The sequence below is a fragment of the Pelecanus crispus genome, chromosome 2 (assembly GCF_030463565.1).
Source record: "Pelecanus crispus isolate bPelCri1 chromosome 2, bPelCri1.pri, whole genome shotgun sequence".
Classification (NCBI taxonomy): domain Eukaryota; kingdom Metazoa; phylum Chordata; class Aves; order Pelecaniformes; family Pelecanidae; genus Pelecanus; species Pelecanus crispus.
Genome location: NC_134644.1, coordinates 106,276,553 through 106,295,401, shown reverse-complemented (window position 1 = coordinate 106,295,401; position 18,849 = coordinate 106,276,553). Strand labels below are relative to the sequence as shown.

Genomic DNA, 18,849 nt, shown 5'->3' with positions numbered 1-18,849 from the left:
TCGGCAGGGGCCGGCAGCCGCGTGGTGGGCCGGGCCGCGCCGCTGGCGCCGCCGCCCGGTGAGGCGGGGCCGGGCCGGGCCGGGCCGGCCGCTGCCTCGCCCCGGGGCTGCGATCGTCCCCGCCCCCGGCGTGCGCTGGCAGCCCGGGGTAGCGGTCACCGGCGGCCCGGAAAGCGGCGGGGCCGGGGCTGGGGCCGTCGCCGTCCCCTCCCGCCTTGCGCTCGCCGGGGGCCGGGCTCGGCGCTCTGGGGAGCGGGGGTCTCTGCTGCCTTTTGCAACGGGGACCGTGAGCACCGGCGCTGCCGCGGGTCCCGAAGGTCCCGGCGGTGGTGCTGGGTTTTTTAAGGCTGATTATAATCTTATTGAAAACTGTGAAGTTCTCTGCATTACGTTAAGTTCTTTGTGGCTCCCTGAAAAAGGGCTGGGGCAGCACTCGGGCTTAGTCCTGCACGCAGTTAATTCATAGCCTCCCTTGAGTATTTATGGAATGAAACACACAGACGTTCGCACTTGTGAACATGTGGTCGGCAGCAGTGGCCTGCCTGCCTGCCTAGTGAAAGGAGCCATACGACAGCAGTGTTGAAACATAGATAGAATGCGGCAGCATAAAAAATATTTTTTGTCGAGTGCTGAAAACTCACCCTGCTGGCTTGCCAAGAGGTCTGGGAAATCCAGTGATGGAAGGTTGGGAATTTTGATTGTTAAGCAGGAACATATAATTTATACTACTTATTTCTTGCTAAGAGTGGAATCGTAAGGCTTCTTCTAACCACAAGAAAAGCCAAACCTAAAGTTCAGTTGGTGCACCCTTGAGGATGCTCTCATTTGTTCACTTTGTCTTAGAAAACTGACTCAGGCCAAGCTAAACAAAGGTAAGCTTACACCTGGGGGGTGTTTACAGCCAGTGACCTCACTGTGGTATGTAGCTTCATCTCCTGTTGCCTGAGGCCACGCATCTGCGGAAAAATGCTGAATGCGTAAGACATTTAAATGGCTCTTCTCTTACTGTGTTGATACTTTGAGCCGGGTTTGTTTTGGTTTGCTGTGGTTTTCTTTTGTTTAGACAAATTATGAACATCTATTGCAGAGGAAGATGTGATCAGTCTTATGCAAATTGTTAAAATTTTCTTCTTTTTCTAGATTTTTTTTTTCACTGCTAAAAAGAAACTGCAATGGAGAGTACAGTATCGGTCACTTTCCTTGTATTGTTTTCCATACTACTGTGTGAAAGTTATCATCATGGAGTGGGGACAGCTACTGTTGTGCATACATCAGAGAGAACTTTTCCAGAAAAGGCAGCTGGCATTAATACTGACTTGGCAGGACTAATACAGAAGTTTCACCTTCAAGAACTTTTTCATCGTTATGGAGAAAACAACTCTCTGTCGATTGAAGGGTTTAGAAAACTGCTCCAGAACATAGGTATAGATAAAATGAAAAGGATTAAAATAGACCACGATCATGACCACAATCATCACCATCATAATCATGTTTCATTGAGCAAAAACTCTGAGAAGACTGTTTGTCCAAACCATGAATCTGATGCTAACAAAGATCACAGGAACAGTCACTCAAAGGAACCTCATAAAGTAGAGAATGTAGAACATCAGCAGAACTTTGTACGCAGCAAGAACACTGTTAATGAAATAACAGCATCTATCATCACTGCTCCCACAGATGGCCATTCTGAATTGCAGAATGTGCAACCTGGAGAAGTCAAGCCGGTTGCTCGTTTAGGTCTGACCAGCTCTAATGCCCTTAATGTCACGGGTGGCAGCAATGTAAGCTGGCTTGCTAACAGCAAAGCAAATGAATCTCATACTTCTCCGAAGGAATTGGAAAGAGGAAGTTACTTGTATTCTAAACTGAAGAACCAAAATACCCAAGAGGTGAGACTGATTCTGTTGTATTTTTGGGAATCCAGATCCACCAGGAATGTTGTTATGGCTTATTTGTCAGGTGCTTACCGTTTAACTGGGTACAAGCTTTGTGGTGTAACTACTCATAGCAAAACACACAGAAATAACTTTCCTTGAAACTTGACATTTTGAAGGAATGTCATGTTATGTTCACAAGCTCAGAGGAAAATATATATGCAGTCTAGTTATTTTTCATTTTTCCTAAAAAGAAACATGCTTATATTAAGTATAAACATACACTTGGTTTTATATATTTAGTGTTTATATATTAAAATATTACTAAAAATGAAAACTACTTCAAATTTAAAACTCACTGTCTGGCCTTAAAGCCAGAATCTGTCTTGTTTTCCTAATAATGTGGTGAAAGTAAAATAATCTAGTTAAAATACTGTCATTGTTATCAAAGCTGCCTCACAGATGTTAGGTAATCCTATGGCAGATAGTGTAGAACTGCAGGGAAGTAACTGGCACCTTCCTCCTTCAACCCCCTCCCTCACTCCCTCCCTATCTATCTTTAAGAGACCAACTGTAAAAAAGATTGCTGGAAAATGTTATCTGTTACTTTAAAATAGTAAAAATCAGTGCTGATAAAGTCTACAGTTGTGTTGTAGACAGTTTTCTTACACAATCAGATCCTTCCCCATTAAAGGCTTTAAAAAGCAAGTATCTCTTTGGGCTCTTAATGTATGCAGTCACGCCAGGTAATTCAGAGTGGGTGTTGTGTAGCGTATCATCGTAGGTGCTGAATTCACAAGTTACCTTTGATAGAGCTGTTTCCATGTGGTGCCACTGCATTTCAGTTAAAATGGGATGTCCAGTCCTCTTGAGATATATCATGTATTTTGGTTCTGGTTAATCTTTAACATGTGTGTCTTTCCACAGTGCTCCAGTGCGTCAAAACTGATGCAGTCCCATGGAATAGGCACTCAAGCATTGTTGACTGCTACAGAATTTAGTTACCTCTGTCCAGCTCTTATTAATCAGATTGATGGCAAATACTGCATAGTCCATGCGACTAGTGAAAAAGCTGAAACTCCTCCAAAAAGTTACTCTCTGCAAATAGGTAGGTTGTTTTTTTAACATGGAATAAAAGCTTACTGGAAACCCATTTATATTGGTTATAAATCTGAGAAATGTATTTCAGAGTTGAAAGAAGTATGTAATTTTCTTTTGGCACTTAACCATGTCTAGAGAGAAATCTTTGTGGTGTACCATTTGTTAATATCCAATTAATTGAATGATCAGGAGTGTTTGATAACAGGAATGTTAAGCAAAGAAAATCTCATACAGGTGTTACTTATTCTTGTTGCTTTTTTCTTTCTCTTTTTTCTTTTTCCTTACCAGCTTGGATTGGTGGCTTTATATCTATCTCCGTCATCAGTTTTCTTTCCTTATTGGGTGTTATATTGGTACCACTGATGAATCGCGTATTTTTCAAATTTCTTCTAAGTTTTCTTGTGGCGTTGGCTGTGGGGACTTTGAGTGGAGATGCTTTCTTACACCTCCTTCCACATGTAAGTATTAATTACTGTTTTGTTCATTATCTCAAAGCAGAGAATTTGATACCTGTCTGTAGTTCTTAGTGATAATTTTAATCCCTATTAATTAATACCTATTTGGTGAGTCATTTCTCAACCTTGTAAGGTACATTATTTGCTGGAAAGGTTTCCTATTTGGGAAAAACTGTTTGAAGTATTCATTTCACAGTCCTTACAGTGCAAGAACTTCACACCATTATCCCTCAATCTACTTCCTGTTCTTAGTCATATATGCTGCCAAATCACTCATTGTTCCTTGCATGCAAGAATTTTGCATAAATGTTTTTAGTCACTTATTGCAATGCTGCCTCTCTATTTTCTTTTTCTAGTTTAATGAACTTTAGAGATAGCGGAGATTGCTCATTGTACACTTTAAATGTGGAATAGGTAATCCACTATTTTCTGTTATCAGCCACTTATGTTGATTGTTTATCGGTTGTAATTTTTTGATGAGAATCAAGCATTTCTGAAGTCCTGCAAAAACATTACTTGGTAGACTTTTTGGAGTTACATATTGCTGTTATGTAATATGGACAATGAAATTGGACTATGATTGCTAAATTTCTGCCTTTCTTGAAGCTCTTAAAAGACATTCCCCCTGCCCTGCCTGCCCTTCCCCCCGCCCCCCAAAGGTAACTTGTTGCAGCTTTCAGGTAAGATGGATAAAAAGGACTGTGGATCCTGTGGTGATTTCTGAGCCCTGCCTGTAATTCATCAGGTTCTTCTTTTTCCTTTCAGTTAATTTTGTATTTGCTATGTGAGTAAGGTGTCCTAGAAGATTTTTGATTCTGAATGTATCAGTAGCCAGTGAGGAGGGGAAGAATGTCAGACTTCCTTTAAAGAAGGAAATTACTGCTAAGTTCCTCATAGAAAAAGGTGTTTGATGTCTATGAACTGTCATAGATGGGAAAGATGGGAAAGTAATTGGTGTGCTGGCTGTGACTACTACTTAAAATGCAGTTTCCTTGACAATGTCAGGATTTTTTGTGGGGGCAGTTGTACATCTTGTATTGAGCAGTATGCATGTAGCTTCAGTGAGAGGGTGAATACCAGGCCTACTCTCAGTCCTTGCAATGTTTTTTCCTATTAACAGATTTCTTTGTAACTGTTTGAGTTTGCATCCAGAGCATTTACCCCATGAAAATTGTCAAGTCTGGACTCCAGACTTGAGGAAAGGAATGTGAAGAATACTTCCTATGTTTCTTATGTTACCAGGTTTTTTTACTATAATGACTATCCCCATTTGGTTCTCCCTTTAGTCTCATGGAAACCATCACCATCATCACGAAAAACCTCTGCTTGAACAAAACAAAGGCTCTATGATCAAGCATCTTGTTTTTCAAAATACAGAGGAGAGTGCTTACCTGGATTCTACATGGAAGGGACTTACAGCACTTGGAGGCTTGTATTTCATGTTTCTAGTGGAGCATTTGATCACTTTAATAAAGCAGTTTAAAGACAAGAAGAAAAAGGTAGAGAAACTTTTATTTTGAAGCTATATTGTATTGCATGGTCATTTCTGAATAGACTTATAAAAAACTTTTATGAGTATCATATATCTGTCTGGATTTAATAGTGATTGCTGACTTGATTAGTGTTATAATTTCATTTACATTAGTGACGTATACTTTTAAGCTACATGATAACTTTTTTGTGCGGTCCTGTTACGGAAGAGCTCTGAGGAGCTATTTCCTTAACTAGACATATAGTACAGGCTTGACACCATAGCAAATTGTTTAATAAGCAAACATCCAATTGCACCCTTTGTAAACAGAGTGATATAAGAAGTTACTGTTCATTATTTACTTCCTTCTGACATGTCAAGACAATTATATAACTATCTAAACTGTTTTTATTATTACTATTTTAATTCTCATACCGGATGAAATAAGATGGCCTCATATAGTTACTGTATTCATGTTGAGGGGGTCACTTGCATGAAATGGGTGAGGGTGGCAGTAAGTGCTTACATAAATAAGCATCCAACTACAGTGTAGCAAGTGACTTCAGGAGATAGCATTCCATTTGGAAACACAGTCTGCCAAGCCACTCGTTTCTTCCCTTGTCTTCCGCAAAAAGAAGAGCAATACAGTTTTCAGATTACTGTGCTGTTTTTTATGTGGACGGTAAGTAATGACTGAGTTTTGGCAGGTCATAAATGTTGGTAACTCTCCAATTATTGGTAACTGAGTTCTTTAAAGAGTATTGTAGCCAGGAATAAACAATGATGTAAAAGTTGACTCAGTAAAAAGTATACAGTAAAAGCTGGTGATATCTTAAGCTTTACTTGAAGAAAGTTAGTAAACTACTAATGACTTTGCTTAAAAATAGCTGATTTCTAGGCTACCGCAATGACTGATAATCTCTGCTTAGTTTTTATTGTTAAATTGGTTGTTAAGGCAGCAGTCTCAGAGCAGATGCTGTGTAAGCTCTTTTGACTTTGGTCACAGGAGGTTGTGTTGGTGTGGTTTATACTGATGCTAAACTAACTGTGAGCGACAGGATTGCTTTCCCTATCTCTAGTTAAATTTATTTGCCAAGAGAGGGCATGAAGAGTTTCAAGCAAAGCAAGTACTTTTTGTGTCCTTCTCTCAGTCACTGGGAATAGATTTCCTGTTATGACTAATTACGCCCTTCTAGATACTGAGTCACTGATCATAAATTGTTGTGGTACAGACATTAGTGAGCAATGTTTAGAGGTTTTACTTGGTTTTCCTTCAGTACACTAGAAAAAAAAATTATACTGATGTTACAATGGAAAAGAATTAGTGGAATAACTCCTCAATATTTGATCTGTTTCACTTCTTAAGTGAAGCCCTCTGCTTATTCCTCATGCAAAAATGTGGGGTATTTATGTGTGTGGGTTTGTCTGGTTTGTGGTTTTTTGGGTTGGTTTTTTTTTTCCCCCCTCCTATGGAGCCTGAGGAACCTTTGTCATCTTACTGTACTTAGCTGAGTTTCTGTTCCTCTTCTGCACTCTTTATATGGCTTCCATGTTGTCCTTTTTCTGTGCAGGCTGCATAAATGTTGTGAATATAATGTTGCTCATGTATATCCTGAAAAATAAGTAAAATATTCATAACTGCAGTATTTTCTTTTGGAATAAGAAAAAAAATGAAGATGATGGAGAAAGTAAGAAGTTTTCAGCGAACGAAGAAAAGTTAGATACAGACGATCGTAAGTCTCAGTAATACTGCACAGTTGTTATTTTGTGGCAGCGCTACTTAAAAAACACCTGATTGATGGCAGCTCATAGATCTGCTTCTTACTGTAGGTTGGATCACTACCTACCTGAATGCTTTTCAAAACAAAACCTGTCTGCATTGATATGTAGAGGACTAGCTCTGTTTGCTGCTTTCCTTTAAAAAGGATGGATAGGTTGGAAGTAGTGAATTCACAGTTTTGAAACCTGCCTTTTAATTCTGGAGTTAACAGCAGAAGTTGAAGTAATTCTGTGAGGCTCTTCTGGCTATGCCTGTTGCAAATACAGCTGTACCTGCTGGCTTCTACGCTTCTCTTTAGACTGCTGGATGTGATATGTGTGATCCATTATTTAGATTTCTGTATATCTTAAATCTGGATTTTGTTAGTTTGAGTATTTATTTATTTATAAGGTCAATAATCTAAGATCCTAGAAGTTACTTGAAGTATTTGGACTGCAAATGATCATGCTGTAAGCCAAAACACCTCACTAGATACTTGTTAGCTCTTGTAGTTTCTCTTTAGTTTTTCAGAATAATTTTATAACTAAAGGAGGAGTTGATGGTAAAGCAGAAAAAAAAGTGTATTTTTTCACTTAATTGCAGGGGAAGAATTTAGCAAGTTTTAGGAGTTAGTTAAAAAACTAACCTTAGCATGCCATTAATGTTTATATGAGAACGTTTCATGGTCTGTGTTTTAATACTTTATTTTTGAGCGTTTATTTTTCAGGTGTTCAAACTTAAGCTCCTGTATTTATAGGAAATACGGGAATTTCCAGAATTGTCTGTAACATAATCCTCTTCTCCATTCTTAGTCTTCAGCCCTAAGATGAATAAACGGCATATGCTTTCCAGACACTTGGTCTTTCTGAAGCAATTGAACTAACAGCCTCCGTGCTTTTTTACCTTTTAGGAGGCATTTGTGGCCATAATGTAGGGTCTGCTTCAGTAGTAGGGGACAGAAACTAAAAGTTTTTATTATTTTGACTTGTTAGGAATTATCTCCAAAATCTGATTAAATTAAAATAAGTTGTGGAAACCCTTGGGAAAAAAAAAGCTTCTGGTACAAGAAGCTAGGGTATCAGTCTCAACTTCTAGACTTACTAGTTTCTTTACCGCATCACTTACTCAACTTGTTTATTGTATCTTTGCTTCCTAGGTGATTTTAAATATGTATAACATTGTATTCTGGGTTTTTGTAACAGGGCCTGAGGGCTATCTAGGAACAGACTCTCAAGATCCATCACCCTTCATTTCTCAGCAGCCAACTGTACAAGAAGAAGAAGAAGTGATGATAGCTCATTCTCATCAAGAGGAGGTTGACAGTGAATATGTGTCCAGGGGCTGTAGAAACAAATGTCATTCTCACTTGCACGATACTCTAGGACAGACAGATCATCTTAGTCATCATCACCATGACTACCATCATATTCTGCATCACCACCATCATCAGAACCATCATCCCCACAGTCACAGTCAGCGCTACTCACGTGAAGAACTGAAGGATGCGGGGATAGCAACTCTGGCATGGATGGTGATTATGGGAGATGGACTACACAATTTTAGTGATGGCCTAGCAATTGGTAAGTGTTAGCAGCTTTGTTGTATGTGAGGACAGCGAAGTCTTGCTGTTGCTTACCTCTTCATTAGGAACATAACTAATTAGTGGTCCATATCTTTGAAGCCTAAACTTTTATCTGATAGCAGCTCTGAATGAGTAAGAAAAATCTCCAGTTTAACAACCTGAAGATCAGTGACAAATGAAACAGAAATTATGTGCTTACAGCTATGCTTTAGGAAATCTATAAACTTTGCTTTATATCCTACTTTTAACAAAGTTAACACTTCTCAAAACTAAAGCTGTGCTTATAAAATGATACTTAGGACTCAGAGCTGACTTTGTATTTCAATGCCTGGAAGTGCTCAGCAATTTTTTTTTTTTATTTTTTTTTTTTAAGACTTTATCTTTTTTGGTCACATACAAAGTAACTGTGTTTTTTCCACTTCAGTCAGGCCATTGGCAGCTTTATTTCTTTTTCTCTTCCATCTTCACTTGTTACACAGCAAGGTCAGGTTCTATATTTTGCATGTCTGGCTTTGCCAATGCAGGGCACTGGTTACACATCATGTGTTAAGTTTCCCCAGAGCACTGGTGAGTAGGGAGACGGGACCCTGGTTTCAGTCTGCTTTAGCCTGAAGATTACCCAAATGGATTAGGCAATACATATGTGTAATTTTTGTGCTGTGGGAGGTAGGCATGCATTCGTTTTTACTGTAAAATGAATTTGGTCCAAGGCAGTGTTCTCTAAGGTGCTTTTACACTGTTGCATAGCAGTCCTGTCACATCCAGATTCTCAGATCTTACCGTCCACTAAAGAGCAGCATTGCAGTTCTTCCTAGTGCTTGTACTAACCTTCCAGAGAAGGTCTGTGCTGCTTTTTGTATCCTAGGAATGTGAGTAGGGCATTAATTAACAGGACACTAGTTAGCTATTACCTGTCAGAAATATGATTCCTGGAGAAGATGCCAATAAAGTCACTATATGTTGCCTTTATGCAGATTTTTGGATTAAGAGTGTCTATATCAATTAAGGGAGTGTAGCATAAGTAGATTCTTTCAGATGCTCCGTGTGCTGTACTCGGTCTCAAAACAAGCTCAGTCTCTCTTCTTGGAAAAGTATTTAAAAAAAAAAAAAATTTTCTTAAACATCAGTCATACTCTATTCAAAATCTTGTTCTTAAAGTTGAGCATAATAGTCCATTTTTTTGTTTGTTTGGTCGGTTTTTTTAATTTAAACTGGTATAAACAGTTATTTTCATATGTAAACAGAACACTTACCTTTCTGTTCCTTTTTTGTTCATGTCCCTATTTTTCCCTTACACATTGTAGTTCAGTCTTTTTTTGGCAATGCTTCAGTGAAAAGATTTCTCTGTCACAAAAATAACAGACTGAATATTGTGTTTTGGACTTCTGGCTGGGAGGTCAGATTTGGGAACTCCCTCGTTTTTTCTAGAAGGAGAGCTAGACTACAGGTATTTTAAATTTAAAAGGTTAAAGTTATAGAAAGTGAAGTCAAATCAGTAATCTTCAGTTCTTATGCTAGTCTTCTGTAATCTTGACTGTAGTATTTAAGACTAATCTTTAGTCTTAAATCCAGGTACTGGATTCATTTCCAGCTTGTATAGCATACTGGGGTCAGTTCTGCAGTATCAGTAGTTCTGTAAATTTTGCTGTAGAAACAAGTTCATTCTTGTTTGAGGAGAAAACCCAATAATAACTATTTTCTCACAGCAGTATTTGCAGTTGTTCAGATTGTCGATTCAAAGTATAATGTGAAAAGAGACCTTCTGATTTAATCTCATTTTTGATGAAAGTTGAAGCATGGAATGTGAATTTCTGAACAGATCAGTAGTGAAAATGTGGTAGAAACAGGAGGATTTGCATACAAATGACACGCAGAATCAATTACCTCTTAACATCAGGGAGATTTGGGAAGGAGCGATGACTTTATAGTTATGAAGGGAAAAGTATGAGGAAGGTTAATAAAGGCTTATTGAACAAGTGAGAGCAATGGCTTTTAGAAGTCCTGCTGTGTAGCTTGTTCAGGTTAATGGAAATGTGGATTTCCTTCAGTTCTGGATGTGCTCAAAAGTATTATGGAAAAACATCGATTTGATGATGGTGTAAAAATGCCAATACTACTTGTGTATATTTTACCTGTACTTAAATGAAGACATGAATGCTTCCATGAAGATAGGTTTAGCCAGAGTAACCCTTCACTTAAGTTCATTCATCTCATGTGATTTGTTATTCATAGCTTCCATCAGTTACTTTTTTACTCAAATCTGTTGGGCTAATTATGTAGGGATAAGATTTAAAAGTGCTTATTTTTCCATTAAAGCATGGAACAGTTGCATCTGACTCATTTGTACAAAATGATCTTCTGTGATTTGAACTTTTCTGTGTAGCTTCAACTAAATAACTAAAATCCAGAACACTATTTTTACACTGATCTTGCATATATATTTTCTTCTTTAGCTTTTTCTTGAGAGAAGTGATGTCTTAAAAGTATATTTTAAGATACCATGGCACTACTAAATCGACTTCTTGAGAGGGGATAATACCAGATGTGTTAATGTAGTTTTCAATTTGTTTATGTTTCAAGACATCTTTTTAGCAGTGAAAAATAAAAATAGATATTCCTGTTATTTAAGCTTGTACTTTGGTGGTTATGTAGCTGTACTGTATACAGCCATATCAACCACCTAGGTACTTTGCAAAGCGGTCAGGTTTTGTTTGGCTTGCCTGTGTGGTCCCAAAATTAGATTTACCGGGTGTGATTAAGCTGGATTCTGGTATTTTTAGTTTTCCTCTAGTAAGTGATAAGACTGGGAAAACATTGTATAGAGACGGTAATATAGAGGAACTTGTAGATTATTGAGGATGCAGGCATGGGAGAAGGTAATTACCTTCTGCCTCCCTCTACTTATCTGGTCTCCTCAGAAACTGAAGCCTGATTGAATGCTGATGAATCCTGCTGTCTTAGTAGGAGGTAACTGTAGCTATCCTGTCTGTCTCAAAATCTGACTCCAAAACTATAAAGCAGCATTTGGAGGTGGGGAAAACAGGCTGGTACCTAGAAAAGGTTGATAGTGTTCACTAATAACCTGTTTTGCTAGTCGAGTAGCAGTAACTCCTGTCACTTACCTGTAAATTACTGTGTAGACTCCTATGACTGAATGATTCAGAGTGTGGTGGAAAACATTCCTGCTCGGGGCTCAAGTCAGAATAGCTTTCGTCTTGCACGCTGTGCATCTGTGGATTGGACTTCACAACTACAGTCATAGAAATGGGTGACCTCTAGAGGTCATCTAGTCGAACTCTCTGCTTGAAACAGCTCTTGGGAAAACTAGATTGGGTCAGTCATGGCTTTGCACAGCCAAACCATGAAAACTTCCACAGATGGGGAGATTCCACCACATCTGTGGCTGACCTCTTCTAGTGTTGCACTGCTCTCTCTTAGTAAGGAAAGCTTTATGTCCAGCCCAAAGCTCCCAAATGGTGATTTGCAGCCTCTCCCCCTGTTGTGTCATCTGTCACTACTTTGAAGAGTTAGGTTCCTTTGTGACTGTGCTAAAGGTACTTATAAGCTGCTGTTAGACCACCCCTTAGTCTGGTGGAGGGGGAGGTTAAATATACCTAGCCTCCTCAAGCTTTTAGGCCTTACACTGTAGACCTCTGATCATCTTGTCAGCCTCTGTTGGATGGTATTCATAACCACCTTGAACAGGGACACCCCAAAGTGGACAGAGAATCCCAGTAACAGCCTCACCAGTGCTTAGAGGGGGATAAGAACTTAGTCTTCTGGCCTTGCTTCCCCTAAGACTACACAGTTTGTGGCTCACTGTACTTATAATGAGAGCACCCTGTTGGCTTATATTTAACTTGTTCATCATAATCCTCACATCCTTTTCAGGAAGGCTGCTATTTCAGCCAGTCATTTCCTACCTTGTACTAATGCATGAGGTTGTTCTGCCCCACATGCAGAACTTCTCACTTTTCCTCTCTGAACTTTGTAAGATTTCTGTTGGCCTAGTCTTCAAGTTTACCATGCGCTTTCTTGCCTAAAGCTCTAGGGCTTGATGTGTCAATTCAGCCCTTACCCTGCCCCTCAACTTAGTGTAACTTGCAAATATGCTGATGGTACAGTCTGTTTCATCCAGATCATTAGCGAAGCTATTGAAGAAAATGGGTCACAGTATTTGTCCTGGTGAACTCTCTTGTTACTAGCCAGCCATCAAGCCCTGTTAGCCCAGCAATCCAGCCAAAGTGCAGTCATCTAACTTTCAAGCCCATATTTCCTCCAGTCCCAGGTGAGAATGCTGTAGGAGATAGTGTCAGAAATCCTACTAAAGTCAAGTTCTGTCATATTCACTGCTGTCACCATCTTTATAGTGAGTTATTTCCTCAAGCTGGGTCAAGCATTTGGAGAGGGATTTGAAGAGGATAGTCAGCGTGATCTTTCCAGGAACTAGGTGAGGCTGACTGTTCCCTGAGCCCTGTTCTTTGCCTTTCTTAAAGATGGGAGTAATGTTATCCTTTTCCTGGAGTTCCACTGGGGCCTTCTATAGCCACGGTTTTCCACAGATGATAGACTGCAGCCTTGCAGTCACACGAGTCAACTGTGTCGGCACCTTTGGGTGAGTCCCATCCCAAGATGCATCTCAGTGTTTCCATTTTTTCCTAAGTATCTCTAAAGTGTTGCTTCTCTGCTGTCCCTTACTTTCTGGAATGGTGCGGGCTTTGTCTATGAAGACTGAGATGAAGGTGGTGCTGGTGTGCTTCAGCCTCTTTTTATGTATACTGCTTGGTTCCCTTTCCCATCCATCAACAGACCCAAATTTTTCCTCAACTTTGTTTCTCAACTAGCATTCCTGTAGAACTGTTTCTTGTTATCCTTGGTGTCTTGTTAGCTCCAGCTGGGCTTTGGTCTTCCTCCTTCCTGCTTGTATCTTCCTTGTTGCCAATCTTTGTTTCTATTTCTTGTGTGCTTCCTTTTTGAGTCTTAATGTATTAAGACATGCTCTGCTTAGCTGGATGCGTCTTCTGTTGGAAGTCCCAGTGTTCCTGCACAAATAGAGTAGTTCATCTGTGCACTCTGTTAAGCGTGCTTTACAAATCAGCCGTGTCTTCTGGGCACTTTTTCCCCCCTTTGATTCCCAGGGTATTCTACCCTGTAGTTCCTTAAATAAGTCAAAGTCTACTTCATTAAAATCTAGAGTCCTAATTTTGCTTCTTCCTTTCCCAGCCTCCTTCTGTATCCTGAACTCAGTTACCTCATGATCACTGGAGCTCAAGATGCCATTTTTTGCTGTATTTGCCATAAGTTCTTCCTTGTTTGTGAGCAGCAGGTCAAGCAGAACTCTAATCCTGGCTGGCTCTTCTATCGTTTGTATTGGGAAAACCAAACACAATTAAGGAACATCCTGGATTGTGTGTCCAGTGCTGTTACCTTTACAGCTGCAAATTCTCATGTGAGTGGGTGATGTCTTGTGTGGTTGTTCATAGGTAGCCTTATCCACCACCTTTTCTTGATTAGGTGGTTTGTAACCATATTCCTAGTGTTACTGCGATCTTGACCAAGAGGCTCAATAGGCACAAGGAACTGCATTTATACGTAGTTTTATACTGGAGCTCTGTGCAGTCAAGGAACAACTTTAGGTAGATAGGCAAAAAAAAAAAAGGTGACATATTCTGTCCTTTCTAGGCAGTCTGTTTTTATCCATGACAGGCCAAATGAGCTTTGGTGTCTCCACAGCATCATCAAGGCAGGCTCTGGGCAAGCAGTGGACTTCCCTGGGCAGTAGCTCTGGCAGGTCTGCCTCTGCCCTCTATCCTGCATGGGAGGGAATCTCCTATCACTAAAAATCTTTCCTTTCTTTTTGTATTGCTGGCCCTAATCTGATGTGCTGAATTAATATTCTGGGCTAGGCAGAACTAATTTATCCTCTCTCTGCTACCAGGGTCATGACCATGTTCTTTAGATTAGCAGCTGCGGGTGAGGACGGAGGGTTCTTCCGGTTGCCAGGATTCACTATTTTCAAATTTTGCCCATCTTCCTGCCCATTGTTCATGTTTCCTGTTCCAGTGCTGCTTTGGTCCTGCCTTCCTCTTTAGTCTGAAGGGGCATGGGCTCTTGCCTTTGTAGAACCTCTTCTGAACACCCTCTCAATCCCCTGTTCGTTATCCCTCATCCAAAGATGCCTGCTCACTACTTCTTGCATTTCCTTCACTGAGTGCCGCGGCATGCATCCCAGAGGTACAGCTGCTGCTGTTGTCACTGTGGGGAGGAGCATCAGTCATTTCTTGCAGATGAAGACCTGGACAGCAGCATCTGCCCTCAGGAGTTACATCTCGGTAGAGGCTGCTGGAGTACTGGGGGTGGCAACCCCAGCGGAGAATGAGGATTGTCTCCTGTGGTCTCATCGCCATTGTAGCTCCACTTCTGTGAGCAGTACTCCTGGGTCCCTTGCGTGCCAACTACTGTGACATGGCCTCGTGCCTCTCTGACTGCTTATTGGCAGCACCTTGTTTGCTGACATGCTCCTGGTAGCAGCTGAAGAGGAAGCTGGACATGGTTCTGCTGCACCCCTCAGTGAGGCTCTCCATGCAGCTGGGGATCTCCTGTGCTGGGTGCGAGCTGTGGTTCAGCTCTTCAGCCCTGCTGGGTGCTGCCTCCTCCTTCACTGCTGTCAAATAAGAAGAATAGTAAGCAACAGAAGGAGTGGAGGAAACAAGAAAGATGAGGACTGTTAGACTACTTTAAGGGGTTTTTGTGTTTTTTTTTTTTTTTCCCTCCACTTGAAGTATAATAGTGCACTTATGTGCAAGCTGCCTAGAATTCACAATCTTTCACTGCTGATTTCGCATGACTATATAGTCTCTCTTACTGTTGAACTGCCTTCCCTTTTTCCAGTGCCTGACTCTCAGAGGCAATCAAGCTGCCTTCTTCCCTTCTTATCTTTTTTTTTTTTTTTTAAAAAAGTGTCTTTTCTGACAGTATTTCCATTTATTGCATTTTTGGGGGAGGGTTGTATTGTTGAAAGGTATTGGGCTTAGTTCAGAAATAAGGTAGTGAAATTTTGTTTGCTTTAACTAATTGGAGGATTCTGTGTAGCTTCTGATTTTGAAACTTACGAATCATAAACACAAACTGTTCAGTTAAAGTTTAAATGCTTCCACAAGCATAAGAAAAAATTTGAGTGAAATTAGTATGTCCTAATCTGATACAAGCATATGCAACAATGCTTCTGCAATTGATGTCTGAATACGCTGTAATGTTTTGTTTTGTTTTTTTTCCTGTCTCTTCATAGGAGCAGCCTTTACTGAAGGGTTATCTAGCGGTTTAAGCACTTCTGTGGCTGTATTTTGCCATGAATTACCTCATGAGCTAGGTAAGACCCCAGTATTTCCATATGCTGCAGGTATAGGTACTTAGAAGTGCACTTCGGAGAATTAGAAGTGGTTTTATTCTGTGACACAGTAAAATTTGATCAGAAGACTTGATCTGTGTCAATCTGTGTCAGATTGTCTACTCTAGAATACTTTTATTAAAAGACTGTTTTATTTCTTAATTGAATAAATCTTCCTTTTAAAAAAATCTAACTATTTCAGCTAATTTGTTTAAAACTCAGTGTCTCTTGCAGTTACTTACAACTTGTTCTGTATAGTTCAGTTGTAGTTTTTATTCTCCTTAGCAACATAAATTGTGAATTGCAGGAGAATGTATGTCAGAATTTGCTTTTCGCACATCTCTGTTTAATTTTATTCTTGTGTTTGTGCTGCTAAAAGGGAAGGTCGCAATTAGTCAAACTCCTTTCTGCATAACATTTGCTGCTTTTTCCTTAAGTCTTGCAAAGAACTGCTGTAGCTCTAAATTAAACCTGCAATTACGTAGGAATCTTTCCTAGAAAGTGTTTGTCTTTCAAGCGCAAGTGATTTAAATTAATGACTAATTTCTCATGGGAATGCATGTGTCTTACGTTGTAATTTTAGTATTTGGCCCTTTGGCCAATAAAGCTTCTGATAACAGGATGTAGCTGCTTAGTTTAACTCGGAACAAAGCTGATCTTTCCAATTGTTGAATCATTTCAAATGTGCAGTTGGTATTTCTTCCTTGGCTGTCATGGCCATACTCATACCTGGTGTATAGAATGCAGAAAGAACAGTTTGCTTGCACTTTTTTAAGGTTTAATTCCCTAGAAAGTAGAATGTTCAATTTCATTTAATGGAGCTTGTAAACCAGTTTGTGTATACATCGCACTATTTATTAAACAGTTTGATATATTTGTCTGTACAATAATGTTACACAGAAATACATTACTCTGTAGAAAATATACTTGGTTTTATGACATGGGAAGAATTGAGTCTTGTTCATCTTAATATAAATTCCACAGGAATTGTGGAGCTTGTATTAATTACATGTACTAAGTGTTGTTAGTACAAATATACAAAATAAATTCATGTTACAAATCTGATAATTTTAGATTCAAATGTTGTGTTGGTTTTGGAAGCAAGACAAATCTTAATATTTAAATCATACTTCTTTAATCGGCACAGAAAACTTGATAGAAATACCTTCTTTAACAGAGGACATGAAGTGGCATAGGAATACTGAAACAAATGAGACTAGCTGAAGGTAGCTGCGGATAAAATTCGATCATTCTGTTAATGCTAAACAATGTTTATAACATACCAGTTCGTCTTAATTGCAGTATCTTGTGGGAAAAGCTGTTGTAACAAATTACTCAACTCAGCTTTGAAGATTGCTTTTGTTTACTTTAACTGGAGATAACTTCCATTTTTATGTAGAATCCATTTTATTTCCAAATAATAAACTTATATTATTTTACTCTGGTTTAGATCTAATTTATCTAAACAAAAAATTTCTATTCTGAATTACGGAAAACCTGTTTATGGCTGGTAATCTATCATTCCTTCAAGTAAAAATAAGATGTTAAGGATCATTTACGGAAATTAATAAAGAAATTATTTCTAAATTTATGAAACAGCTAGACTTAAAGTACAAAGAGCAGCTCAGGATAATAAATGGAATCATCACCATTGCTTTATGCAATTAAGTGAGAATATTTTATTTTGGAAGCTTCTTTAGAACACTCGTGCGTATCAGGTACTGCAGTATTTTATAGTGTTGGTTTAAATGCAAACACACTAAAAGCTGCTGCTTCCAAAAATCCTAAGATTTTAAGGTTATAAACTTACAGTGTTTGGTGCTGTGCTGTTCTTCATGTGCCCTTTTTAACTTTCTGTCCCCCAGTGGTTTCTGATTTTTTGAAGGAAAAAAATAAGGCAGACGACAGCATAAAAATAGCTTAGTAATCCTGTAAGTAAGAGGAGAACTCATGAATACTGCAATAGTTACCTGAGGATGAAACTTTTGTTTTGTTTTTTCCCTGTGGTAGGAGATTTTGCTGTACTTCTAAAAGCTGGTATGACTGTCAAGCAAGCTGTGCTTTATAATGCTCTGTCAGCTATGCTGGCCTATCTCGGAATGGCGACTGGGATTCTTATCGGTCATTATGCAGACAATGTTTCAATGTGGATATTTGCACTTACTGCTGGCTTGTTCATGTATGTGGCTCTTGTGGATATGGTAAGTGGCTAGACCTACTTGAATTTTATATAGCATAGCTTAAGAATTAAAGCTAACTATATCTTGAGCTCAAAAAATTCTTCCATCTTTTCTCCCTCAATTAACTTTTTCTGCGCTTGAAGGTGCCGATGAGTAGGCAGTGTAAGTGCTCAGTTAAATGATCAGGTGGAAGATTGCTTTTATTTAGATTACTGTAGGAACAGAGATTGTTTCTCCCTTAGTTGTTAAACAGAGGCAGTTAACAGCAGAAGTTGAGTAAAAAATTTGCTTCTGACAGTGGCTAGCATAGCAGATAGCCGGTAAGACTGCAAGTTGCACACTATTGGCAGCACCAAATGTGCTTCGGCTTTTGTATTAAATCATTACCGCTTCTTGGGATGAAGAAGAATTGTATTAAAACCTATACTGTACCTCAGAAGTATGTTTGTACGGAAGTACAAAGTATTTGGTGGATGTTCGTGAAAGCTTAACTGTCTCCTTAAGAATAAAATTCTTGGTGTGGCTTGATTAAATCAGTTGGTAAATAATCATATCCTGAGTAAATGGCTGGCTTAAGACATCAGCATAATTACCATGAAAACAGTAATTAGAACAGTACAGATTTGCTCTGTCTCTCAATATGAAAGTAGACTCTGATAATGTTGCTCATAATGAGTGACACCTAATTCAAGGAGAGTAGCATTAATGCAGTCAACAGGAAAGACCAGAGGAGTAAGACTGTGCTACCTCATGGTTGAAGAACTGGGTTTGAAGTAACTGTTTATTTTGAAGGCATTTAACAGTTTGTTGTTTGTTTAGGTGCCTGAAATGCTCCACAATGATGCCAGTGATCATGGATGTAGCCGCTGGGGATACTTCCTGTTGCAGAACGCTGGGATTCTGTTGGGTTTTGGGATAATGCTGCTTATCTCCGTATTTGAACATAAGATTGTATTCAGCATAAACCTGTAATCCTGGTTGCCAGGAAGAGAGCTTGGTGTTAAATTATAACTGGTACTTTTTTTCTAGTACATTTCCTA

At 39.3% G+C, this 18,849-nt stretch overlaps 1 protein-coding gene across 1 annotated transcript; it reads left to right on the top strand.

Moving 5' to 3' along the window:
* Positions 1-1,172: 1,172 nt before the first annotated feature.
* Positions 1,173-18,789, top strand: SLC39A6 (solute carrier family 39 member 6). The gene is made up of 9 exons (XM_009484274.2): positions 1,173-1,889; positions 2,802-2,982; positions 3,264-3,433; positions 4,717-4,929; positions 6,565-6,634; positions 7,863-8,240; positions 15,531-15,611; positions 17,640-17,830; positions 18,629-18,789. Exons 1-9 carry the CDS (start codon positions 1,173-1,175, stop codon positions 18,779-18,781), a joined length of 2,154 nt encoding a protein of 717 aa, XP_009482549.1. The 3' UTR covers positions 18,782-18,789.
* Positions 18,790-18,849: the final 60 nt, after the last annotated feature.

Bases quoted from the DNA above. Each gene is read 5' to 3' on its own strand.
- SLC39A6 (XM_009484274.2), top strand. From the start codon at position 1,173: ATGGAGAGTACAGTATCGGTCACTTTCCTTGTATTGTTTTCCATACTA. The intron at 2,983-3,263 runs GTAGGTTGTTTT...TTTCCTTACCAG, and splicing joins AAGTTACTCTCTGCAAATAG to CTTGGATTGGTGGCTTTATA. The intron at 17,831-18,628 runs GTAAGTGGCTAG...TTGTTTGTTTAG, and splicing joins ATGTGGCTCTTGTGGATATG to GTGCCTGAAATGCTCCACAA.